This window comes from Emydura macquarii, unplaced genomic scaffold (assembly GCF_026122565.2).
Source record: "Emydura macquarii macquarii isolate MOO-44397 ecotype Brisbane River unplaced genomic scaffold, CSIRO-AGI_Emac_v2 contig_3122, whole genome shotgun sequence".
Lineage (NCBI taxonomy): Eukaryota > Metazoa > Chordata > Testudines > Chelidae > Emydura > Emydura macquarii.
In genome coordinates this window covers 5,604,963-5,632,001 of record NW_027133259.1, presented here as the reverse complement: position 1 = coordinate 5,632,001, position 27,039 = coordinate 5,604,963, and the positions used below count along the sequence as shown (strand labels likewise).

At 40.5% G+C, this 27,039-nt stretch overlaps 1 protein-coding gene across 1 annotated transcript; it reads right to left on the bottom strand.

Moving 5' to 3' along the window:
• Nucleotides 1-5,437: 5,437 nt before the first annotated feature.
• TIGAR (TP53 induced glycolysis regulatory phosphatase) lies at nucleotides 5,438-25,373 on the bottom strand. The gene is made up of 6 exons (XM_067531030.1): nucleotides 25,269-25,373; nucleotides 17,329-17,366; nucleotides 14,991-15,112; nucleotides 10,916-10,993; nucleotides 8,564-8,674; nucleotides 5,438-7,449 (listed from the first exon to the last, which is right to left on the bottom strand). The coding sequence occupies exons 1-6, from the start codon at nucleotides 25,298-25,300 to the stop codon at nucleotides 7,003-7,005; spliced, it is 828 nt and encodes a 275-aa protein (XP_067387131.1). The 5' UTR covers nucleotides 25,301-25,373; the 3' UTR covers nucleotides 5,438-7,002.
• Between the last annotated feature and the right edge of the window lie 1,666 nt (nucleotides 25,374-27,039).

The following is a 27,039-nucleotide window of genomic DNA, read 5'->3' as shown; positions in this document are numbered from 1 at the left end:
CAGGAGAGAAAACGATAAGTGGAACTGCTCCTGCCACTCATCCCCCTAATTTAAAAAAAAAAAAAAAAAGAAAAAGAAAAAAAGTCTCATCCATACTGGACCCACAGTCTGTGAGCAGAGGAGAACTACTGAGGTAGAGAAGAAGTGCCAGCAATGTAAATCGCATAGCAGAAGCACGGTCGCTGTTAATCAAGTAACCCATAGCGGCATCTCTTGTTCAGTGTGCCACAGACAGTTCAAGGTTCCAATTGGCCCTATCAACCAATCACGTGTTCACAGAAACCAAACCAATCAGTGATGTCATGGTCATCTTTGAACTCCAAGGACGAACAACAACAATACCTAATAGTGCCAGACACATTTTTCAGTAGGTTTGGCTTTGCAAGAGAAAACTGTCAGGAAAAACTCATCAGCCTTTCAACCACTGAGTATTTTGCAAACAGAGCACTCTGTCACCAAGACTGAAAATCTGCAGTATCTTCCTTCTTTTGAGGCGCCCTGATGAGAATTGCATGGTAAATTATTCAGATGAGGCACCACTGCTTTCTGAGCCAGTAACTGTTTTGGGGTGTATTTGGGCAGTAATAAGCATTCTATTGAGGCATGGTAGTCAAACAGCCAAAGCACACATATATAAAATAGGATGGAGAACTAAAGACCTTTCTCTCCAAAACAAATAAACCTCCACCACTTGAGCTACCAGGAGAAATTCCATTAGCTCTCAGTTTACACTACAGCATAGCCTCTAATTTTCTGGGAGTAGAACCACAAATACTTCAGAAGGTTGAGTCTGTCCAGCAGAGGGCAGGTTTGCATGTAAACATCAGTCAGTACCTTACAATCTTTCTCTCAATTTTTCACCATGTGATTCTGTCCATGCTGTAGCTGTAAAGTGCTTTTCCTCCCTTTTATCTTTGCCCATGTTCCCTTCCAAAACTAATCATACAAAAGGGTCTCGGATTTCCCTTTCATCACATGCTTTCAGTGTTACCTTCATTGCTCCTTCTTCATAGTATCAGTTGATTCTGTATTTTTCACTTGCTTTCCAGTAGCCATTCCAGCTCACAGCAAAGCCCAGCTGTGAACTTGCTGATAGAAAAAGACGGCATGGGTATTATCTAAGTCTGACACTCTCCCACATGGAATTGTTCAGACCTTGTTCACTGTTGCTTGCTCAGCTCCCCATAATAACATTTGTTACCACGCTGCTATGTAGATTTTGATTTCACAGATTTTCTTTTCACACATGACTATGACTTCAGCGGAGAGAATAGTGGGTGTAGAAAATCAGGCCCATAGTTTGTTTAATGCATCTGAATAGAGTTTGTTTTGACTTTCCCAGATGTCACACCCCCCATAAGACATAGCTTACACGAGTGAGCTGATATGTGAAAGGGGCCGTTTTCATGTTAGTTCACAAGTTAGTTGTGCATGGGTAGCTGTGTGCTGGTTACATGGCATGTATATATTACACATGCAGTGCGCATTACCTGAAGTTACCAACTCAGCCTCCCCCCACCCCCGTGGCTTACATGTATGGCTTACATACATTTTGTTCTGTAGGTGCAAATCAGGTCAAACTCCTCAGGTTTGGATTCTCATTGCAAGCTTGAAATACCCCAGGTTCATTCAGAGGTTTCTTCCTATATTATTACTTGTTGTTTCATAGCACCCTGTAAATGAGTTCACGCACCACTAAGCACCCTCTCATGGCCAGGCATGGAGTAGCAGCTGTCTTGCTGGGCTAGTGCCCCCTCCTGACAGTCACTCCCCCAGTTCCTCTTCCAGAGACTCAGCCCTTTGGCTGGGTCACCATCAAAAGTCCGCCCCTTCCAAAGTCACAGTTGTCTAACCTGAATGTCCCACATGAGGCACTGCCGGCCCTACGCCCCTGTCTCTTCTTTCCGCCTGTGACGGTCGGATGGAACTAGCACTTGCTCTCTGCAAGTGCCATTCTTACATCTTCAATCTGCACTCTGTGCCCTATTTGTGCCCTCCTGCTTCTTCCCTTCACCTGCCCTCGCCTGTCCAGTTTCCCATCATCCTCTCCCATTTTCCTTCCCATCTCTTGCACCCTTCCCTCACCACCTCCTCCTTCCTGCTCCCATCCTGCCCAAACCCCCCTTTGTCTCATGTGCACCTATCCCTGTTCTCTATCATACAAATACAACTTAAAATACTATTCAAACTTTAAGAAAAAGATCCCCCACACCCAGAAAATTTAATATACTATTTATATGTTCATGGACTAGCCAGATAAAATCAGTCAGAGAGATGGATAAAGTCTAGCTGCCTCCCATCAGATGGACACTGTTTGTGCTAAACTAGAGCCTGATTCTGTAACCCTTACATCCATGAGCAATTATTATTCTCACTGGCATGAGATTAATCAAAGACTATCTGTGTAAGAATTGCTCTTAGTAGTACATAGTAGGATCAGACACTTAGTTGATACATTTTTATAAATAAATTAATTTGTGACAATAGCCATACAGATTAAGTAGCAATACTCTGTTGAGAGATAACATGGCATTCTTGAGTCTGCTGAAATATTATTTAGTATCTCAACTAATATTCTTAATAGTGCCTTATCCGGACTGCTGGGAAAGCTTGGGTTTGGACAGAAAAGAGGCAGTAGCAATTGAGATCTTACTACAGGATATTGTGCTGTCACCAAGGAACATAACGCAGTCAGATCAACACATCTAACAGGCGTTTAGTATTTGTATTAGATTTAATACCATAATTTTGCTCTATTTTCTCATGAACCAAGACTGAGCATAATCTACTCTCCCAATCCACTAAAAGATAAAAAACAGTAGGAAAAATGATCTAATTGTAAACATTCAGCCAGACACTATGAAACTTCTATCTAAATATCTACAAATATTTAAAGCAGGATAAAATAGATTGACAAAGAAAAGTCAGATGCTTACGGAAAGGGACTTACCAAATAAAGTAATAGGATATTTGGCAAAGAGCTACAGCACTTTATCTATCTGTTCTGAAATCATCTGAGAAAATTGCTGTGACGCAAATGACCCCATAAATCACCCAATTTCTGTAACCACATCTGGTAGCTGCTGGCCAAATTGTGGGGAACAAGGATCGTGGTGGGAATGTACCGGTGTCCACAATGTTGGGAAATATGTTTAATAGAGGTTACAATGACTTCTGTGGGATACAGCTGGTTTCTACTTGGGGCTTCCATTTGACGAAACCTTACCTGTAAGAAGTGGCAAACTGATAACTCAGTTACTTGTGGCAAACACAACATGCTGGAAGAAAAAAAAATAGACCCTGTGTCAACTGGTGGCTGACAAAATACAGGACATAGAGAAGCTGAACCAACAAAAAAGAATTCTCTTGATATATGGCTACCAGTAAAGATGACCACCACTTAAAATAAGAACAAACTCTCCTTTGTGGTCTCACCCCTCACCTCCGTTGAACTTTGTTAACAGCCCTGACTAAACATTTCTGCTTTCCCGGGCAACTAATACCAATCTAAGTTTTCAGAAAAGCTTTGAAACAGTGTATAACGGGCACCTGTTTTGGACTTTGTATAGAATTTATTCCTTGCCCAAACGCCCCTTTCTTTCATCTACACCAGTTTTCCCCTCCCCAGCTCAAAAAAAAAACAAAAAAACCCCCCAACCAAATAAACTTTTGTTTTACAGAAACATTCACCCACGTTTTGTATAAAATACTGTACATAAACAGTCTGTCAATGTACATTTTAATACAACAGTCACCATGGTCCTGAGTGTCTGGTTCTGTAGTTATCAATGGTTAACGTATAAATCCAGCCTCCAGAATAATAACTATACACAGTCTGTAAATTAACTTGTGAAGAATTGGTTCATACATGGGGCAAAAGGAAGATGTAGATTAAGTTAAGACAAATTTAAGTGCCTAATCTATATTCCTAGGAAGATGGGAGAGATTCTTACCACTGCTGGTGAATAAGTATCAGGTTCCGGGTAGAGCTGGGTGAGTGAGGGAGGTTCTCATGGAGGTCGAAATCACTGTGCTATAGAGTCTCTCTCTCTGGCACAATGACTATTCAGCCCTTTTATAAACAGCTTCAGCAGGAGATACAAACCAGGGGCTCCCACATCCTAGGTGAATGCCCTAACCACTGGGCTAAAGATTATAAAGATGGCACTGGCATCAATCACCATCTCCTCCTACTCTCCAGCAGTTGTCTGTTGTGAATGTAGCCCTTCATATACTTGGTATTTGTTAAAAATACATCTTCCCCAATTTTTCTGACTTTCACTGGCAAAAATCCCCCAAAATTTCAGTTTTGAGTCAAACCTTCATTCACTACACAATCCTAATTCATTCCCTGAGCATCATTCATCCTGTGCACTGAATGAAGTGAGCGCCAGTGGATAGTCTTTAATTACATGTGCCATATGCATTTATACTATTATGTGATTAATGGGGCTGAATTAAGATAGCACAGATAAGCATGAGTCTAGCATTTCCTATTTTTGAGTAACTGACTTTGCATCCTTAATGTTTTTTTTAATTTGGATTTTTCAAAATGCAATTTCTGAAGTTTTTAATAAAACAAACTGAAAAAACCCCCACACTTCCATCATGTAAAATCATACTGATACCCCACTTGGGTCATCTGCAGGATTCAGGCTCACAGCCCAGACCTCTATCAGTTGAGCTGAGTAATGTAGCAGTAGTAGGTCATTATATCCTCTATGCAGACCAACACTGGCCTGGGAAGAGATTTTTGTCAATGGGTTTCACAGCTATATGCTAGACAGCAAAGGAATGTTCACAATGCAGAATCCTGGATTCAATTCCACGTTTTGGAGGAGGCTACTCTTGGGATTACAGACCTTTCTGCCCATGTCCCCCTCCACCCTTGTCCCCTCTAGTCCGAGTCTTCCATCTCACTTGGTTTTATGCTAGTCCTCAGCCTCCCTCTTCCAGTCAGACTTCTTTCTCGATGCAGTCTGGGTACTAGGAGGACGAGCACTGAAAGCACAGGAGAATCTCCATGCTCATACCACAGCAGCCCTTAACAGCCAGTAGAAATTAAACTAAACATTGCTCATCCCCAACATCCCTGGGATGGAGAATGCTCAGTGACTGACTCTGTGGGGGTGACACATGGCAGTCTGGTCTGCCCAGAGGAGTTCTATGGGAATGAAACACACTCAGTGCACACAGAATCTTTGGAGAATTTAGCTGCCAAACCTATACTTGACATGGGCAAATTGCTTTTTTTTTTTCAGAAGAAATTATAACTTGGCCAGATTTGGGAGGATTTTCACAGAGAAAGGAAGAGACATCCCTGACATCAGGGTAACCTCCTCCACACATAAAAGTTCAAGCCTCTGCTTCAAAGCATGGGTGCACTAGAACGTCAATTAAGTGGTTGTAAGAATTAGAAAAGATATGGGCAAAACAATGTATTTTCCTTTAATTTTATTTGTTGAAATGTCTGAATTTAGTTTAGATGAAACTTCAAAAAAAATTAGACTAAGACAGACACCCACCACTGAAAGTTTCAGCCCAAACAGTTCAATATTAATACTGCAACATTAAATAAAATTCTATGGTACCTGCTAGGTGTTAAATCAGTAAAGCATTTTGATGTATACAAGGCACCTTCAAAAGACAATTTGACTAACATGGTAGAAAATAGCTCCATTTTGCAGTTGTACAGTCATTCCGAGAGACCACCCTCTCTAATATAAGAGAAGATACAGGATTTGTGCTTTGCCTATTGATACAGTAAGTATCAAAAGTAAACCGTGATGGGGGTAGGGAGAAATCCAAGTAATTTTACATATAGAACTTCAATGATTTTATTTACAAACTTTTCCGGTATGCAAATTGCAAGAACAGTTTTACTTCAGCATATGGAGACCATAAACAACATATATAGAGGTCATTTATATGTGCACTCATACATGCGAATACTATAAACATCCCAAAGGTGGAGGAACATACAGTATAACCAGTAACCATAAGCACTCACTGACTGCTTACAGCAGTTTAAATGTAAATGAAACCACTTATGAGAGTCCCATTTAAATCAGTGGGACTCTAGCTGGACACAATGTTCCATGTGGACGAATTCCTTTTCAGGACAGGGGCCATAATTTTGGCTATGTGGAAGTTAGCGTTCCTTACCCTACTAACAATTTTAAACAATCAACACTCTGTATTTGTACAAGGATTTTCAGCAGACGAGCTCAAAAGTGTTTTACTAACCTGAATCCTCTCAACACCCCTGTGAAGTAAGTATCATCATCTCCATTTTTACACATGCAAAAACAGGCATGGAGAGATTAAGTGACTTGCCCAGGGTGCCTCAGCTAGTTAGTGGCAGAGCCAGGTTTTCCCCAAACACCTACTATTCCATGTTCTTCCCACTGGTCAATGCTCCCTCTATTAGGTTATACTATTACATTAAAATAGGAACACATTTACATGTACAAAAACAACTTACACATATAAAGTTACAGCACAGTAGGTTGGAGAAAAAAAAATTAACTTCCTTAGTTACAGTATTTCTAAATCTTTTGTAATGTAATACTTTTTGAAAAACAGCTGATGATAGCCATAACATTTTTGGTAGAATGGTAAAAAGATATTAAAAAACATTATAGCAACAGATATCCAGGAGTCCTCAACAGTAATATCTTTAAGTTTCTGTTCATAAAGAATATGTTTTAGTGTCATTTTTACAATACTGAATTATCATCAAGCACTAGGTCATCTACATTATATATATTATTGTAAAACAGATTATAATTCTTCTAAATCTTGCAGTATAGTGCAAATAACTGAATTCAAGTCAACCCAATTAACTATTAAGACCAATCTTCCAAAGATAACATGAACTTAGTCAAAACTTATTTGCTCTTTAAGGGTATTTTTTAAAATAAATTATTTCACACACTTAACTTAAAAGATTAAAAATGCTATATAATACATTTAATATTAATAACATTTTTATTGTTTGAGCTACATATTTCCAGTATTCACATCTGCTAAATGATCATCTTGATTAAGACAAATACAACTGATTTCAGGTTTAATCACATCTCCATTTTCAAGGTTTATAATGAAGTGACTCACTCCTGTATTAGGACTCACTGAACATAACTGAGACTTTTTTAAAGTTGATGGTAAAGTGCACTTTAGATCCAAAACAAAATAACCAAGCCAGTTTCTCATATATGCCCCATGACTCACCACCAGTATACTTGCATTTAACATTTTTGTAGCTTTGTCAGTATCAGAATTAAATTCAAGTCCACTGCAGTGGTTTCTCAAAGGGAAAACTAGTTTTTCTTCCAATGTTTCCAAGCCATTGCCTGCCATACCCAGAACAGCTTGCTCTTTCTGATGCTCTTCTTCAATTGAAAGTTGGCACAGAAATTCAAAGAAATCCTTTGCACGTGCCCTCACCTAAAAAATGTTCAGAAAAAGGAATATATCTGTGATGACTGCAATAATTCTGTCCAGTGAATTGATTGGTTGCTTTTAAGTGGCTTTATAATTTCATTGTCAATTGTTTTATAACACATATAAATTACATAGTCCACAAAGACTGACTAGTTCCAGAGGGGTAGCCGTGTTAGTCTGTATACAGCAAAAACAATGAGAGTTTTGTAGCACTTTAAAAACTAATACATTTAATTTCTGCAGGCATAAGCTTTCGTGGGCTTCCTCAGATGCAGTTGGTAGAAATATTTGCTGTATTATTTCTACCAATTGCATCTGAGGAAGTGAGCTGAAGCCCACGAAAGCTTATGCCTGCTGAAATTAAATTTGTTAGTCTTTAAAGTGCTACAGAACTCTTGTTGTAAAGACTGACTAGAAAACTTAATTAGCTGAATCAGACAAAGATAAAACCAGCTTCCACATGGTAGTTACAGTAGCAGGTCAAAGTACTAAATGTGGAAAACGTTATTAGTTCTCAGTTCTCTAAATCCAAGGAGGCTGAGGGTGAAGGCAATTTCTCATTTTCATGAAGATAAAAGACTGATTTCCCATAAAGTTATCCCCAGGCTAATTTTAGATTTGGAAAAAAATCCCAAATCAGCTGCCATTCCCATCAGGTCTAGTGGTTGTGTCAGGTTGGATGATGATTTCAGGATGATATAACCCTGACTGAACAGGATAAAAAGCAGGATTAAAAACAAAACACAAACCAACCCCAGTGTGTACACATTAAAGGTACCAAACCCAAAGTCAATTTTAAGCTCAACAGGTTTCTGTGCTGATCACTTGGGACATGAAGCTTTTAAATTCACATGTAGCCAACTGACAACTATCAGCGGGATTCCAAATAAAGAAACATATCAAGACTAAAGGAGAATAGAAGGGCAGTATTTAAATCCATTGTATTAAAAGGGAATACAGCAGAATGGAACTGACAAAAGACAGCTCCGGTTGATTTATGTCTGCAATAGAATAGCGTTCTTTCATGAACAATACAAAGGTGTCTGCACTAGTATAAAGGAAATGGGTACGGTAACATGGAAAATGGGGCCTGAACAAACAAGAGGTAATACCATACCTCATCTAACGTTTCTCCTCCAGATGGTGTAAATGAAGGACACTGCTCTCCTGCAGCCTTTGCCATTGCCTTGAGGTCACTCAGCGGCTTTCCTTCAGCAATCCCATATCTCTGGAAAATACCATTTATAGAAAAGGATTTATTGAATATTAAGAAAAAGTCAGGCATACAAATTCAAACTCAAAACTTCATTTAGTTAAAGATTTAGCTCCTCAGATTCTCTTTTACCATAGGCAACAGACTTAACAGCATTCTCACTCTACACCAAAGGTCTGAAGAGATGTGCTATTTCCTTTACTGTTAGTTTCTCCAAGTAAGTCATTTTAAAGTAATCATGCATTTCTGATTTAATGAAAGAGCTAAAGTTCAAAACATTAGCATCTAACAGATATTTATCTTGAGCTTTTCTTGCTCTATGTGCCAGAGTTTTTCTATCATTCTTGGTACACAAAATCCAAGTAAAGGTTACAACTAAAGCTATTCAATGACCTGTTCGTAATGTAAACCTTCGAAGTCCAAACAGAAATCACTGGGATTCTGCTGTAGCTAAGTGATATGATACTCAACATATAGGGCCATTTTCAAAATTACAAATGGGAAATGGTCACCCAACTGTCCTCTGTCCCTTTGATATCTCGCTCATAATTCACAGAATAAAAATTAATTTAGAAAGCTGGTTATTGAGATTTTTCAAAATAAGAGCACTCTAGCTGTTAAAAATACTCTTGGAACTTCCAAAAAAGGCTATATGTTTCAAAGTTATGGACAGGTTAGTTTGGGGATATTTTAGGAAAGGAAAAAAAGTACTGTAAAATACATTTTTAGTTCTCTGGCCCTAAGAATTTGTAACCATGTGTTAATTTTAATGTTTTGGCTGAAGTTATATAAGATTACAATGCTAAATTCACAGCAGAAATGCATATAGAAACCCAAGCACATATCCCCTGGTTTCACAGTGAAACAGACCAAATGTCATGCTGTAAAATGAATTTTTATAATTTTTAGTGTACATTACATATAGACATACAATTTATAATACACACTGTAATATGCATCTTATGTTTATAAAGCATCTTTCATCCTGAAAGTCTTTACAAACAACACAGGACTCAATTCATCCACGCCTGAAGTGGAATGCACTGCCACCACACCCCCACACTACATGACAATAATCGAGCACAGATAATATATTCAAGTGAAAGACAGGTTTAATTCTATGTTACTAGGCATGATGATAGTGAAATTGCTGTAGTTATAACTATTTTGAAAAAACAAGCAGGGGATGCTATACAATTAGAAAAATGCACAACTGTACAATCCCTCCCTCAGTTTTATAAATCCCTGCATTCCAATTAATGGTGTTTATTTACATAATCACTAGTTATTTCTCAATATCTGTACAGTGAATATGCAAATGTACACCATTACTTACTATACAGCTCTCCTCTAATTTATTGCTGTACTCAAAACTGAAGTTGTTTGCTAGCAATAAAAGATATATCAACATCTTACTCCCTTCAGCTGAAGCCAAAATGCTCAAAAGTGTCCATGAAAGAATTCACAGAAGCAAAGAAATCAGGGCTCTGAAATTTCAGAAAAGGAAGATATTTTACAAAGGCCTTAAAAAAATCCTTTAATTTTCCTCCTTCCTCTCTTCCCTTCCCTCCAGTAGGGCTTATCACCAGAACAACTGGTATGTGTACATTTGAAGAATGCAGCCTCAGGAACATGACTATATTACAGCCTTCTAGGGAACAAAAGCCTTCCTGATTCTTCATGGAAGAAGAAAGAGGGGGGAAAGTGAGGAAATGCCAAAGCTTTTTCTTCTTTTAACAGGGTTACCTTTTGGCAGTTTGCCATCCTTTTTTCCTTTGTTTTTTTAGTGTTTCCTTTCATTTAAAATTAAGCTGAAAATACCAGTACTATAACAACTTCAGGACACTTCCTGTTAACACTGCAACAGCCACAACCTAGGTTAAGATATGCCTCAGACTCAGTTTTATTCAGTTCAAGTTATAGCTAAACTCATAGAAGAGGCACAATTATGCATTTGTGTAGACAAAAAAAAAGATGAATGGGATAAGTAATAACAAAAAGAGATTCTGCAGGTGATTATGTAAATTAGAGTTAAAGTCAAATTCTGCCCTAGTATGAATGCAGAAAGCACTGAAGCAAGTGAAAGCTAGTGTGTATTTGACGGCAGAATTGCAACTTTCATAATTACAAAGGTTGAAATACAAAGCTACCTAAGAAAAGATAAATGAGAGATTTAAAAGTATTCATATCATAAGTGGTAAATTACATTTACAAATTATTCAATTTAAAGACAGAGATTAATAACTTGGCACTTACCCTCTCTCGAAGTCTTGGGTCATATTGTATTACAATATCTTTGCAAAACTTATTCTTTCCTATAATTGTGGATGCAGTCTGAAAAGTAAAGGCACAAAGCCATATAAAAACTCCACATTTGGATGTTAAAAGATGCTTCGGAAAAAAAAAATTAACCATTAAGTAATTGTCAGGAAGGAGGTGGTTAAATGATTTGGACAAGTTCTGCCATACAACAGTAGATACTTATGATACTAAGTTGTGTTATACCAAGCAAAGCAAAAATTATACCTAATAATATATTAAGGTTGCAAAGTTAAGCATTTAGAAGTTAAAAAAAATGCCTGAATTAAGGCTGCCTGTGCATCTGCATTATGACAGTGTGCACTAATGAGCAACTATTCAATATTGTTCTATCATCATTGTTCAATATATGGCCCATGCCTTATTTACTGCACTATTCAAACCCTGCTCTGAAGACACAATTATTAAATTTCCTCATGGGCTTTTCCATGGTACTCATCTCTATAGTATTTGAGTACTTCACAAATGCTTATTTTCACAAAACCCATGAGAGAAGGAGGCGGTTTTATCCCCAGTTTTACCACTGACTTCAGTTGCAGCGGAAAGTGCTCAGCACTCCCATAAATCAGACCCCAGGGCCTCAATTCAGGAGAGGAGGAACACACAATCAGCAATCACCAACAAAAAATTTGGCTTAGGTGATTTGAGTAACTTCATATGGGCACTCTGTGGCAGAAGCAGAGAGAGAATCCAATTCTCTAGGCTGGGCAGTATTCAACTGCATGAACCATGAGACACTCCATTCTCTTCCAGCAATCCATGCTTCATTCAGGACCCACCTTCTAAATCAAAAGATGGCAAGTTGGGGGAGGGGGCATTGAAAACAGAGGAAACAGATTCCCTGCTCTCACTTCCAGTGCCTGCCCTACTATGGCCTGCCACAGCTCAGAGCAGCCACTGCAAGGAAAGTCCATCTTTGCCCCTGTAGCCCTAGCTTGGAGCATGTTCAATTACTCTGTGGGGATGGCACGTGTGCAGTCCTGTCACATGTAAGAACATGGAGTAGGTTGAGTGTGAATGGACCTGTCAGCAATTTCAGCTGCTGAAAATCCAAGTCTCTGAGAATGTATGTAAATTGCAATTTTTCAAAGGCTTATACCTTGGCCAAATTTTGGAAGATTTTTACTAGGATGGCAGTAGGCAGACTCTGACATAAAGGCCACTCCCTGCCAAATTTCAAGACCTTTTTCCAAAGGATGAGAGTACTAGAGCTCCTCAAAGAGGACACCAGATTTTGTTTTGTTTTGTTTAACATGGATAAAAAATATTTTTCTCAGCCATGTTCACAGAAACAGCAGAGTCATTTTGGTTGAAAATTAAAAAAAAAAAAAAAAAAAAAAAAAAAAGCCAAAACCACTAGCTTGAGGCAGACAACCAGTGTGGGAAATTTCAGCCCAAATCCTTAATTTCTGGTGAAGCTATAAGCAACTGAAAACGGTCTTGTAATGGGAAGTGTAAAGCAACCTTATTAGGTGGTACTATCAGCCCTGCCTATTGTATCTTTTTTTATATCTATATTTGTACGTGAATGGATATCACAGAAAGAGTTACTAATGGGCTGAATACAGAAGAATACAAGCATTATAAATCTGGGACAGAATTTAGAATTACATGGTTCGAAATGTATGATATCTATTACATTTGGGCTTTATTCACAAACCTATAAGAAATACAAATATACAGAATGTTTCGGTTTAGATGGGAGTGTGCTATTTTCTCTGTATCTTCCCTTCCAGCATCCCATTTTTTAAAGAACATTTTTTTGTTTTGTTTTTATTTTTATATAGGATGGGCAGGGCAGACAACAAGAGAACATAATTTCAACTATTTCATGGTAAAGTTTAACTTCAAACACAGAAGGCTTGCAGATTAGGCCCAGCCCATGTAAAAAAATCCTTATACTGAAAGATGGATGCTGGGGAGCACATCCAGAGTCTTTGTCAAATGAGTAATCATTAAGCACCAGATTCTGCCATCCATACTTAACTATTTACAGTACTACTGTGGTCAAGTGCTACTCAGTGCAACTTAGGATAAAATCAACTTCTGCAACATTGTATCCATGACCTCCCCACTAAATTACTACTACTTTTTCTGGAATTAAAACCAACAGGGCCATATTGTGGTTCTCCAGTCTCCAAAAGACACCTCATATACAATTTTGCTCATGTGGAGCACATTATATTATTATTATTATTATGTACTAAGCCACGAGGAGTCCTACTGATCAAAGATGACATCTGAAAGAGTAGTCTCTTGACAACTGGCACTATATCCTAAATTTTCTTCCCTCTTTTAGTTATACTTCGAACTCTGATGTTTGAGGTAGGCATACGATTCCTAGGTAGATTAAATTTTTTTTTAAAAAGATTGTTCAAATTTTTCCTGAAACAACTAAGTGGCTTGAGATAACTGGACTAACTTCCTTGTCTGAGTCTCAACACTGCTTTTTAATACCCAAGATCTAGGTAAATATCTTTGCTGCTGTTGACAAATTAATGTGACTTGTACTGGAAGTTACTATTATTACCAGTTTGTCAATTTTAAAGCATTTCATGATTGGCATATGCCTCTGCCAGATTCATTAACAGGAAGTCTCTTGGGGAGACTGAGGCAAGAAATAAGGATGCAATTTCTGTATGAAATCTGCACTTCCTGAATCATGTGATCCGTTCCGCCATTCTCTCTAGAAACAGAAATGACAAAACAAACCTGCATTTTACTCTTGTCCACCAAACGATATGTGATTCCTCCCAGTAATTAGTGTATTCTCGCAATTCAAGTAGTTTGTGAAAATATTTATGAAATACTGGTCCCAGAAGTAGTTTCCTGAGCATCTCATTCAGTCCTGCTAGCTTACTAACGTTTAGTCAATCGTGAGTCATTTTATAGCATGGCTTCACCCAGTTAATATTTGTCTACATTCCCCAGGAGAATGTAGTGTGCAACAAGCTCACACAAGTTAATAAAGTTAAGCTAAACTACAACCATTCCATTTCCTTTATTCATTATCAAAGAAAATAGTTAAGTTGGTTTTATGCTATATTTTTGATTAACTTGTATCTACAGATTTTTATTTTCCTTTAGGGCTGCAAATATTGTCTTGTCAAGCAATTAAGTATTATAAATTTATTAGATTAATAAAGTCCCTCCCCTTCTCTTCCTTCTTAAGTAGGCACTAAAGCAAGTTAGCCTATTTCCAGTCACTTGTGAGTTCAGTCCATTCCCCACGAGTTCTCAAAGATACCTGGCAGTGGTTTAAGTACTACCTCTACCAGATAATTTAGATTGTTATAAAATGAATTTTGTTGGGTCCTACTGTCTTAATACCTTCAAATGATTTAGGTATATTTTTACCCTTCTGTTTTAAGCTTCTGGCCTCTCCTGTCTTTCCTCATTTTGTTACTGCATTGATCATCTTTTATTAACCATATTTAGTAAAGACAGAAGTGTCACTATTAAGCTAAAAACAGATGGAGATTAAGAAGAGATTTCCATTTAAAAAGTATTTTTAGAGTTAAGAAACAAAGATTTGAAAAGTGTTCCTACATAGTGGAAGCCATTGTCCCTGGACTTTCTGCTTATGGTGTATCTCAGTGAACAATTAAAAACACCCTGGGTTACTATTGGCATTGTCAGCTGTCCACCTTCTTATAAACAGATCTTCCTTGAACATCCACCATCACCACAACCAGATTCTCTTGAGCTCCCATCACAACTGCGCCTGAGAGGAACTTATGTAGCAGCATACATAGATTGAAAAAAATACCACAGACCCCTAATGTACAATGTGCACTAAAGGTGAAAGTCATGGCTGATGCATATTAACTCAATGGTTCAGCTTCTTTCGCTCTTTGGAAAAGAGCTCAATTTCTACATATAAACATTTTAGTTCTGCACTTATCCCCTCCTTCAAAATTGCCATTGCATTATTTTGCCCCTACACCCCAAAATAAAAAGTTCAAAATACTGAGATTTATATTTACTTTCAATTGCCTGAAAAAGTACTTGCCTGCTTTGCCCGAAGGAGGTCACTTGAGAAGACATGCGTAAACTTTACATTATTGAGAAATATACCAGCAGCATCTGCTTGTCTGAAACCAGTAGCAGAAAGGGGCTCATCCACACCTTGTCCTGCAAAATAAAAATTTCCCAGACAATTTAACATTTGAATTTTAGTTAATTTACTATTAATTATATGTAATGCAGTAGCATTCAGCGAATCCAGTCGGATTGGAGTCCCATACAAACATGAAAACAATTCCTGTTTCATTTCCTTGTGTATATTGTAACTATATTTCCCCTGCTGTCTCCCACCTTTCCGACACCAGAAATCCCTCTTGGGGAGAGAGTAAGAGGAGGTTCCATATCTGAGGAAGGTAGTCAGCAGCTATGTTAAGATTACCAGAATGACCTCAGGACTGGAGGCAGGAGAATTTATGATTCCACAAGGAGTAGCTTTCCCCACCACCCCAAACCTCATCTCCTCATCTCCTCCTGTCCCTGGTCCACACTTTTATTCACCTCTCTGGGCACCTGATCCTAGTCCCAACTGGCAACTTCTTTCTCTGAATATCACTGTAATCAGCAGTGAAAGTCACTAGTTTTGTGGCTGGTTACTTTGACATTTCCTCGCTAGGGACACCAAAGAGTCGCAAAATCTAGCTACAAAAATCACTAAGTTGGCAACACTATGGAAAAAAAATCCCAACTTTGGCAAAAAGGCACATCCCTGACACAGATTCAATTCCCTTACCAAATTTCAAGCCTTTGCTCTAAAGCATGGGAGCACTAGAACTTCTCAGCAAATTATCATAAGAATATTTAACATTAGCAAAACAATGCTTTTCCTCTTCAACTTCCTGAGAAACGGTACAGTTGTATCTCCAGAAACTCTTAAAAAAATTAGCCTGAACCAAACACCCAGCATGGAAATTTTCAGCATGAATGGCTGAAGTCTGGCAAAGTTAAAAACAACAGAAAGCAGGGTCTTATGATCGGAAGCATTGGGCATCCTTAGATACCTTTGCTACCAGCTCTGCCTATAATCAAATGACTATTATTCTAAAGCAGAATGTTCTGGTATAAAGAAAATAGATGTGTTCATTTCTTTTTAATTTGGTCCTGGGGAGATTACATCACCACCTAAATTTCTTGATGTCACCATATCTATTCCAGTTTTAAACAGACATTTTGGAGGCATATGAACTCTACTGAACTCTTAACAGTTCAAAGTCTGTATAAATTACCAAGGCTCAATCTTAACCCAAAAGATACATGTTTTACCATATACATTATCTGGTATAAAGGAACAAGTTGACAAGCTAACTTGGATATAATGATCAGGATGGATCTAAATTAATGTGATTTAAATCTATGAGTTTATTCATGATTTAAAATAAGCAGAAAACCTTGATTTAAATCAAGGATTTTAATCTTGTTTTAACATTTGTACTTTTCAGTTATTTTCCTACAGCTCTCACTGATTGTCTGATCTCTAATGATTCTCACTGACTGGCAACCATTAGAACATGCTGATTTGCAGCTCAACATAGCCTTTATACTAGATCTGGTACCTTTGTTAACCAGGAAGATATAGTGTTTCTATATACAAATTTATTTAAGGAATTATATGGCTTAAAATAGATGTATTCGGATTCTTAATTTTTACATTTATTTCATTATGCTGGAAACTGGTGAATAACATTTACTAAATTATTAATTCTTTTTTTACTCATGATTTGCCTCAAACTACATTTGGGTGGAAATTGGAACTCAACTAAAAATGCGTAAAAACAGCTTTTCTCTTTTTCTTTAAATAAAACTACCTTAAATGTGCTGGATACATATAAAAATAAGTTGATCAAAACATGTTTTGCATTTGAAACTAAATTATTTTATTAAACAAAGGAAGTATTGAACTGATTTGTTTCTGATCACTATGCCCTTCAAAGTTTAGAACCAGCTGAGCTCATCCTTTCACACCTCATTTTTATTCATAGATTGGATGAGGAAAACAAGCTTTTTTACTTTTTCAATTCCCAGTCAGTTTCTCAGCTTTGAAGGAATAATTGCATTAAATAAACTGCGACAGAGACTATTGCTTTAAAAAGCTTGTTTGGCACTCCAACAGACTCATTACTGCCAGTTACTTCCACTAGTTCAGCTGTTTGATTTTCTTTAAAACTTGGGCTGCAAACACATACTACTTTTTTTTTTAAACTTAATATAATATTAAAATCATTTAAGTGATGCTTAGGCATTAATATAGATTGGCTACCCTCGTTCGTAGGTACATGTAATTTTTTAATCTCTAGCAATATAATGGTCATAGTAAGATTGACACTAACCTTGAAGTATCTTCTCTTTGTTGTATCTTGTTTCTCCACTGAAAGACAGAAATATTTCAGACAAAGAACAACAACCTTGACTAAAAATAATGTTAGTCAAAATTTAAAAACATTTAGTTACTATATGTAAATACTGCATCAAAACTATAACTAAGGGGCCACATTGCTGTAAAATACATCTTTTTCACTAAGATGTGCTTAAAGCTCTTACAGTAACACTTCAGAAACTTTTAAAAATAATTAGTTCTAATTACTCCTTCAGTGTTCTTTAAGTATAAGTTTCATTGGACTCAAAGTATATGTAGTTGCTTAATTTCATAGTTAATTCAGCACTATTTAGTCATCTATTAAAACCTTATCCACATTTTAGGTTTCTCCTATCTCCACCCGAAGATAGTCATCTTACAGAAATGCGCACAATTCCATTTTTTTCCATCAATCAGACTCCTATGCTATGGAAGCGAGCCTATACAAAACATCAATAAATTCAGCAGCGAGGCAAGGTTAATCATGGAGAAAGAAACTGCTCTGGTGTGAGCAACACATTCCTCTGGAATGGCATATTCCATTTCAAGCATTACATTACCAGGAAGATATAGACAAACTGGTGGCAATTCAGAAAAGAGCACAATCTGCACATTTATTTAGGAGGAAAAGTTAAAATGGCTAACCCTGTATGGCTTGGCTAAATGACAAGATGATGAATAGGGGTGAGACAAAGAGGTATAACAATCAAGAAGAATTTAGGTGGTACAAGACATGGAGGAAGAAAAATAGGATTAAAGAATTAGAAAATAAAATAAAAGGGTTTGTCTACAAATGAAAATTAACCCAGAATAAGGTAGGGTACAAATCTGAAGCAAACGCGTGGATGCGGTTATTCCAAATACCATCAAAGATACCATCCTAGTAGTGGAGCTAGTAGTGGAGCAGAAGGAACCCAGCTCTGATCACTTAAATATGTATTGGACAATGCTTCTGAGTATTTTATGGGTAATCTTGTTTTGTCAGAGGGACAGATTAGGTCCATTTTTCTATTTCTACACTTTTACAGATATCTCTGGATGGTTTTTAAAATAAAGAGATGCAAGCAGAAGTTTGAGTCACATCATTGATATAACATCTTTATCTTAATTGATTACCAAAATACAGAATAACTTCAAATGCTTAGTTCTAACTGAATATTTACCGGATGCAAAATTTTCTACAAATATTTCCCAGAATGTTACCACAGTTGCATCACAAAATTTGTTATAACAAAAAATTATGTTAGGTTTTATTCCAAAAGAGTTAATAGGTTAAACTACTACATCACGTGAATGCTATTTGAAACCACTGCATGCCATCTTTCTGTATCACAACATTTTATTCTTGATAACGTGCTGAGAATTCAGTAAAGCAGAGTTCTTCATTTCAGTCACTTCTGTGGCAACTTTCATTGTTTCAAGTGCTTAATAAAACAGAAGTTATCAGGAAAAGCTCAAAAACAAACAACTCTTTAGAATTATAAAATGACTCAGGTCAGATTAGTTTTAAAGAAAAGAACTCCAAAAAATGTCAAAATTGCTAAAACTTCTGCAAACGTTAGCCAAAATGCACCCTATAAAGAAGGCAGCATGTTTAAACAGGCATTCGGTCCTCAATACATGCATTTTCTTTTTCTTATTTTTGGCCTTGATTTTAGGGGTTAGCTAATAAGTACACCCACAGTTGTTTAGGTGAAAAAGTCTGTTATTATATGCAGCTTTCTTTTAAATGCCTGCTATATCTGTTAAAAAGTTTAAGACTTGATGAAAGAGATATGAACATATACAATATGTTCAGTGTTATGGTCATCAGTCCTGGCTCTCAGGCTCCAGCAAGTTGCCAATGCCACCTTCAGCTGGTGAAAGTTGGGGCCCAGATGCTCTAGCCATAAATTGATTTTAAGAACACAAGTCTTAACTAGGAGATAAAAGGTGCCTCTCAAAATACAGCTTAAAAGATACAATCATAATGGTTTCACTGCTAGGTTGCTATATTGTTACCTTATTGTTGGAGAATAAAAGATCTCTCCTTTGGTTTGTGCGAATGTTCATTTTGCCATCTGATTTAAGTGCCTCACAGTGCAAGTTTCACAATTCTTAAGTAATGCAGTTTCCCAGGTTTTTAGAAAGGAAAAAAGATGGACGAGGGAAGTTACCTATATGCTTCTCTATAGTTTAATTGGAATCCTACATTTTGGTCTTGGGCTTCTAACACAAGACGGGAGCAAACTTCCCTATCATTCAAACATTTTTAGACTTTATGGGGCTGATAGTTATACCTCATGAACAGATGAAATGTCATTATCTTTACAGATTTATAGATATGGCCAGAAGAGATCACTGTGATCATCAAACTTCACATCCTGTATAACATAAGCCTGAATTAATTCCTGTTTGAAAACATTCCCTCCAGTTCACTGAAGAGTAGGGTGCAAAAGCTCCTAAATAATCATGACAACTACCAGAAGCTATAAAGTAATTTTTCACATCCCAGCTCTAATGATGGGAAGGTAGGAATCCATTCAAGTACTTTAGTCTTGTACAATGTGTCCATATTTGAGCTTTGTATAAAGCATAACAAGCAACAGTACAAGAAATGCCATGTTTTCAATTCGTTAATAGTTGTGCCTAGACAGAAGCTGAGCTAGAATTGGTAAGGCCAGAAATAGAAATCGCCTCCAAACAATATACTTTGGGATACGAATCTCAAGTGATCCAAAAGTCCCTAAAATAATTAACCAAGAAGCTTTAGTTTTCTGAGAGGCAGTGTAGTTGGCCTAACGTGCTTATTAGCTCACTCACATTTAAGTCAGAGTGTAGGATCTTCTGCTTACGCTGCAATACATAGTTACTGAAAGTTACAGATTTGACAGTTACAGAAACAGCAAGAATCAAATTTCCAAATTTAGCTTGTCCAAAAAAGTTCTAATCAGTGTTTATTAAATTAGATAAATAATTTGTGAACAACAGAAATTGAATAAAGTATAATATAGTAGAAAAGTCATCTTGATCCCCAGCCAAGAAAAGAAATTTTGTATTGTCTCCTCTCAAGAAATCAACCATTTTGAATTCCATTTTCAGAGAGAGGCAGAGAAGGAAAGGAGCAAACTGTTTGGACATTAGCTGAAATGTAAAGATATGCGCTGACTGCCAGATTTAGGATCAGGTACCTTTAGAGTACATAAGCATGGACTTTGGGTTCCTGGCACTTTCTGGGAGTCCACTGAAATGGTATAGAGTTGTCAATGAATATTATCAAATGCGTATTTCCTTTAAATAAAGGGAAGGGAGGGGGAAAGAACTGGTAAATCCTATGGTATCTTAAACAAGGTACATGTCTCCAAAGCTGTAATCCCTGGGAATCTTTGCAATAAGTAATGGTGATGCTAACACTGACCACTGCAGAAACTAAGGGATCAGGGAACATCCATTCACATTAGTGAGACAAAGCTAATGTCTAGGCCAGCTGCGATTCAGGATATGTCTAAACAATAAGAGCTAGAGAGGCACAGGTGCAGCATTGCAGCTGCGCCACCAGAGTAGACACTAAGGCCTTGTCTACACTAGAAAATGTTGTCGATGCAAGTTACAGCAATGATCAAAAAGCTAAAATACATCCATTGTGTCGCGTCCACAGTTGGTGCTCTAGCATTGACAGTGAGAGCAGTGCACTGGGGGCAGCTGTGCAACTCGCCACCTTGCGCTGCTAGTTGTGGGAAGGCGGAGAGGATCACAGTGCATCATGGGTACGGGCTCAACATCCCATGATGCAGTGATTTCAGTCCCGTCACTCCATGGGTTCCCAACTGGATCTTGCAGCAATTTTCAGCGGCCCATTTCTTGTGCACCTGCCATCTCTATCTGAAAGGATGGATCCTCCACTGCTCTCCACTGTTGTTGTCAGTGTTCCGAACACATCGCGGCTGGTCATGCAGTATATCATGAGCTCCCTATCGGAACGGGAATCTGAGGCGCCTGACCTGTGTGCGCCATGCAAACAACTCCAGATTATTGTTTGCATTCATGGAGCATCTGCACATGGAGCACAACCGCTTTTGGGCATGTGAAATAAGCATTGAGTGGTGGGATAGCATCATTATGCAGGTGACGAGCAGTGGCTGCAGAAATTTCTAATGCGCAAAGCCACCTTCATGGAATTCTGCAGAGCTCGCCTCTGCCCTGCAGCAAAAGGACACACAGATGAGAGCTGACTTCTCAGTGGAGAAGCATGTGGCGATCGCCATGTGGAAACTGGCAACTCCAGACTGCTGCCGACTCAGTTTGGAGTCGGGAAGTCCACTGCTGGAGCTGTACTATCGCAACCATGCAGGGCCATTAATCACTTTCTGCTACAAAGGACTGCGAGTCTTGGAAATGTGCATGAAAAAATAGATGGCTTCGCAGCGATGGGATTCCCTAACTGTGGCGGGGTGCTAGATGGCACGTATATCCCAATTTTGGCCCTGGACCATCTTGTGACAGAGTATATCAATAGAAAGGGATACTTCTCTATGGTACTGCAAGCACTTTTGGATCACTGAGGGCGTTTCATTGACATCAACAGTGGTTGGGGAAGGTACATCTTCAGAAACACAGGCCTGTACAGAAAGCTGCAAGCAGGGACTTTCTTTCCAGACCAAAAGAGTCCAATGGCAGATGTTAAAATGCCCATAGTGATCCTGGAAGACCCAGCCTATCCCTTACTGCCATGGCTCATGAAGCCTTACACAGGTAACCTGGATAGCAGCAAGGAGCGCTTCAATAACAGGTTGAGCAGCTGCCGAATGTCCATTGAGTGTGTGTTTAGCAGATTAAAAGTTTGTTAGCTATGCCTTTACGGCAGGTTAGACCTAAACGAGGACAGTATTTCCATGGCTATAGCCAGCAGCCAGCATGTATGCTCCATAAAATTTGTGAAGCTAAGGATGAAGTTTCCTCCTGGGTGGAGCACAGAGGTGGATCGGCTTGTGGCTGAATATTAATAGCCTTGACATCTGGTTGTTCGAGGACCACAACAAGGTGCCATTTGAATCAGGAAGGCCTTGCAGAGCCATTTTGACAATGAGCAATAAGGGATCTTTGTAAACAGCACTGTGCCATGCTATGACTACTATCCAGCTTGCACTGTGTATCAATGTGAGCTACAACCACCAGGTGCAACAGTCAAATAAAGATTGCTTTTTCTTCACAGAGTATGTCTTTATTAAATAACAATTATTCACAACACACACAAAAACCTGGGCTGGAGGGGAGAAAGCAGGGAGGGGCAGTATGACTTATGACAGTTATGATAGTGTAAGTCCAGCTATCATTCTGGAAGCTGTCTAAAGGGATGGAGTTAATGAGGTACCAAGATGAGCCAGGAGTTTCGTAGGAAGGTGAGAGTGGAGTTTGGGGAGGGCATGGAAAGCAGTTCTGTATTGGCTGCAAGGGGGGGCGAGCATGCATGAATTCAGTCTACAGTGTTAATAGTGATTTTAGCAGCTCCGTTTGCTCCTCAATGGCTTTTTTCATGCACTTGTGATCTCCTATCACTCACTCCTGGTTTTCCCTCTTCTCCTGCCTATCAATTTTTTGATTTTCGGATACAGTGTGTCTCCATGCCTTTTTCTTTTTTTCCACCTCAGAAGACTGGAGGGGTTCGTGGAACATCTCCTCCTTGCTTCTCCATGGTCGTTTTCTTATCAGCCACAGGCGCTCAGCAAGTGTGGAGGGGTTTCCCCTCAAGGGCACCTCTGTAGAAGCACAACAAACAATGAACAAAAGCATGATTGTGAGTGCAATTACAGCATTGATACATTACTGTAAAATACACCTTTCTTACTGTCCCCTGGCAAGCACACAGCTTGACTCATGGTGAATTGTGCCCAGGGGACAGGAGCACTCAAGCTGGGGAAAAGGTTCTGGGTGATTGTTTGTGGTATTGATTCAGGTAGCTAGGGACAAAATTTCAAATTGTGCCACCATTTTCCACAAGCGGGAACCATAAAAGTGGATATTTCACTCCTAAGAGTAAGCAGGGATGCTAGGGTGCATCTCCTCTATGCAAGCAGCTTCAAACTGCTCACTTGTATGCTGCTTTGGTCCCTTCACAAGTGATTGCCTACTGTGGTGGGAAAGTTTCCTACAACGGGGGAAAAAAAACAAAGCAGCTCCGCCGAAGAATCTCCAGCAGAGGATTGGCGAGTACTTCTAGGAAAGTTTCCTAGAGATCTCTCTGAGGATTCCCATGAAATCTCAGTGTGCATCAACACACTTTTCCACAGCACTGACAAGCTGCACAGGGGAATGGGAAGCACAGGCAAACACAGCTACTCTCATGCATTTCTATCTCTTCAACCAGCTGTACAATGCAACAAGGCAAAGGAGAGCTGTACCTCATGTAACCAAGTGGCATCAGCTTCCCTCTCCTGGATCCTGGATGCCACAGCTGTAAGGCCGGGACTGGTTCGAACCCTCCCGGGTCGAGAAGAAGTCCTGATTCCCCTTGTCACCAAATGACACAGTCCCCTGCTCTCTATCGTTCTCTAGCTAGACCACCTTGTCCACAACTTCTTCGGGGTTGAGTCTGGTATCCGCTGCCTCCAGGCCAGTGAAGGTATGCACGGGTCTCGTGGAGTTGGGGTCACTGCCGAGGATGGCTTCCAGCTCCTTTTAGAAGCAGTAGGTCTTTGGCTCTACACCAGAGCAATAGTTTGACTCCCTAGCCTTTTGGTACCCCTGCTGCAGCTCGATTTTCACATGGCACTGCAGCATATCCCATTCATAGCCCTTCTCCACCATTAAGTGAGAAATTTGACCATATGTATCTAAATTCCTTCTGATCTGGCGGTGCTGAGACTGCACAGCCTCCTCTCCCCAAATGCTGATCAGATCCAGAAGCTCCAGGTGGGCAAGCTTTTGCTACGTGGAGCCGCTATGGTCAGCTAGGAAGATGAGAAGTAAGCTCTCCACACTGACCGAGCAAGAAGTGGAATTTCAAAAATTCTCAGGACTTTAAAGGGGAAGGGGTGGATGGCTACAGAGCAGCGAGTTCAAACTGACAGCCAGAGTGGTCAGGATGGGCATTGTGGGACACTTCCTGGAGACCATTTACTGCAACAGAACCAAGCACAGTGTCTACACTATCGCTATAAGTTTGGTGCCGAAAGTGCTATGCCTCTCTTCGAGGTGGTTTTATGTTGTCACAAAGTCAGAGGAGCTGGGTCGGTGACTGGGGGGGAGGAATAGCAAGGAGACGGGGGCGAGATTCCAGTGGGTACACCACCCCCACTTTTGGCGCAAAAAACGGACTTTGGTCGACAAAGGCATGTAGTGTAGACCAGGCCGTAGCACATCGTGGGAGGGGGGAGGTTTCTGTCGCCTCGGTGAATCCACTCTTTCCGCGACGCGGTCGGTGTGTGGACAGGAGGAGTCTTCCATCGCCGAGCGGCACCGGGACTGGAGATGAGGTTGCCCTAACTACAACGAAATATTTACCTCAGCCCCGAGAGACGCAGCTAGATTCGTCGCCGTGCTCGGCAGGCTTCAGTTTACATCCTCACAGCAAGTCCCCCCGTTACACCCAGCACTGCTTGGCCCCCTCAAACCCCGCCCCCCCCGCTTTGGCGAGGCTCGGCCAGAAGCCGGGGGTCCCCTTCGCGGAGGCAGCCCCGCCACGGGCCCTGTCAGACACTGGCCAGCAGGAGGCGGCCGCGGGTGACGGCCAGACTCGGGGCCTAACGGCCACACACCGGACCCACCCCAGCCCCGCGCCTCTGGCCCGCTTCGTCCCCCGCCCCCTCACACAGCACCGGGCTCCCCCCGAGCGCCGGGGCCGGCAGGGCCTCGCTGCCTCGAGGCCAGCCCGGGGGAGACGCGAGGGGAGGGGGCCGGGCTCTCGCTCTCTCTCTCCTCCGCCCCGCCCCCACTCACTGCCGGACGACGGTCAAGGCGAACCGAACCATGACGGGGCAGAGGAAGCAGCCCGCAGACCTGTCCGCGCGCGCGCCTCCTCCAACCGGCTTCTTGCCTCCGCCCCCCCCCCTGACCCTGACGCCCCGCCCCCTGACCCTGACGCCCTCGCTCGCCGACTGGCGGCTCCCTGACGTCACTCTTCCCCTTTGGCCGGCTCCTCCAATTGCGTCTCCGTCCTCCCGCTCTGCCCCCGCTCGTCCGCAGGGTCGGTGAGCTCTGGCGCAGGCGCAGCAGAGGCCCCCAGGAGGCGCGCGCGGGAGTGCCCGGCGGGGAGGGGGGAGGGGTCGCGCTCCCAGAGCGAGGACCGTTGGTCGCGCGCCCGCGCACAATGCGGGGTGGGGCGCCAAAGCCTCCTTGTCTCTGCGGCCTATCCCACCTGAGAGCTAGGCGGTGATCACAGGCAGCAGGCCTCAGACCAGTCCGAGAGTGGCCCACATCCACCCCTGCCCACAGCCGTGCCACACCACCCTGCCTGGTGCCCTGATTTGTGCACACGCACTCACTTTTACCAAAAGCCACGCCTTCCCCCGATGACAAACCAGCTCGTTTCATATTGGTGGAGACCCCTCTACTGTGGAAACCCGTCCAGCTGTCCTGTGCAAGCGACCAGCCAACCCCCAGACCTCTTCTGCTTCATGCACAAGGGCTACCTGCAAACTCCAGGGCTCATGTTTCACATCCATTTTCCTAAATGAAAACAGGTAGTCACATGACTTCAGGACCTGGGTCTTTCATAGCTACACCAAATTACATAAAACTGTGAGAGTCCACGCCCCTGGCTCAGGAGTGACACTGGACAGCTGTGTAGGAGCAGGGGTTTGGCCAGAGCAATATCTGAGAGAGATCTACTACTAAATCTGTGAGAGATCTATGTACTAAAGGGAAAGCAGGTGAGAACTTGCACAGAAATTGCAAAGCACCAACCCATGGTGTCCCTTGAGCATTGTGTGACGAGGCCCAAAGGCTGCACCTATTCACAAAATGGGGCAGATTGTTTCTTCCCTTCTCATCAATAGGCCTTTGGAGAATACAGAGGCTGTTTATTCAATGCAGCTTGGCTGCTGGGATCAGATGGTACATTATGTTTCAGCATCCATTGCCTTTGGGGGTTGTAGTCTCCATACTTAAGGTGAGGGAGTTGCAGGCCAATTTGTCGAACTGTTTGGGCCACCTTTGCTTAGTAACTATCATCATTTTTGTGAAATAGGACAAGAGAAGGGGGGCGCGGAAGGCAAACTGACCATCAAATGAAACTTGAAGGGTGTAATGCCTCTATCTGCACCATTCCCATGAACGTCAACGGACGCTCCATGGACTCAAGCTTGCATGGCCCGATCAGTTTATTTGTAAAGATGACAAAAAACTAGCACCTGAGCACAAAAGCTAAATAAACTACAAACTCTGTTTTCTGACCTAGAGATTTGTTTGTCTGGGCACATAATTGAGGCACATAGATGGGAGGAGAGCTTACACTGAAGCTTGCACTGTGATTGCCTATGCTGAACCTGTTCTGTGGATAAACAGGGATTTTTTTTCCTCCAATATTGTCACGCCAACACCTTTTACTAGTGGAATTTCAAAAAAAAAAAAAAAAAGCAACGCAAAGCTCAGTGACAAAATAAATGTTGGTTATTCTTACCCACCTTATAATTATTTACTACTACAGTGGATTTGCGTATTTTTTTTCTCTTCCTCACAAGCTGAACTTGGTAATAACTGTGACTGAGTC

Excerpts from the sequence above, each read along its gene's own strand:
- TIGAR (XM_067531030.1), bottom strand. The coding sequence starts at position 25,300 with ATGGTTCGGTTCGCCTTGACCGTCGTCCGGCA. Across the intron at positions 17,367-25,268 it reads GCCTTGACCGTCGTCCGGCA|TGGAGAAACAAGATACAACA; the intron begins GTGAGTGGGGGC and ends TCTGTCTTTCAG. Across the intron at positions 10,994-14,990 it reads ACCTCCTTCGGGCAAAGCAG|ACTGCATCCACAATTATAGG; the intron begins GCAAGTACTTTT and ends TTTACTTTTCAG.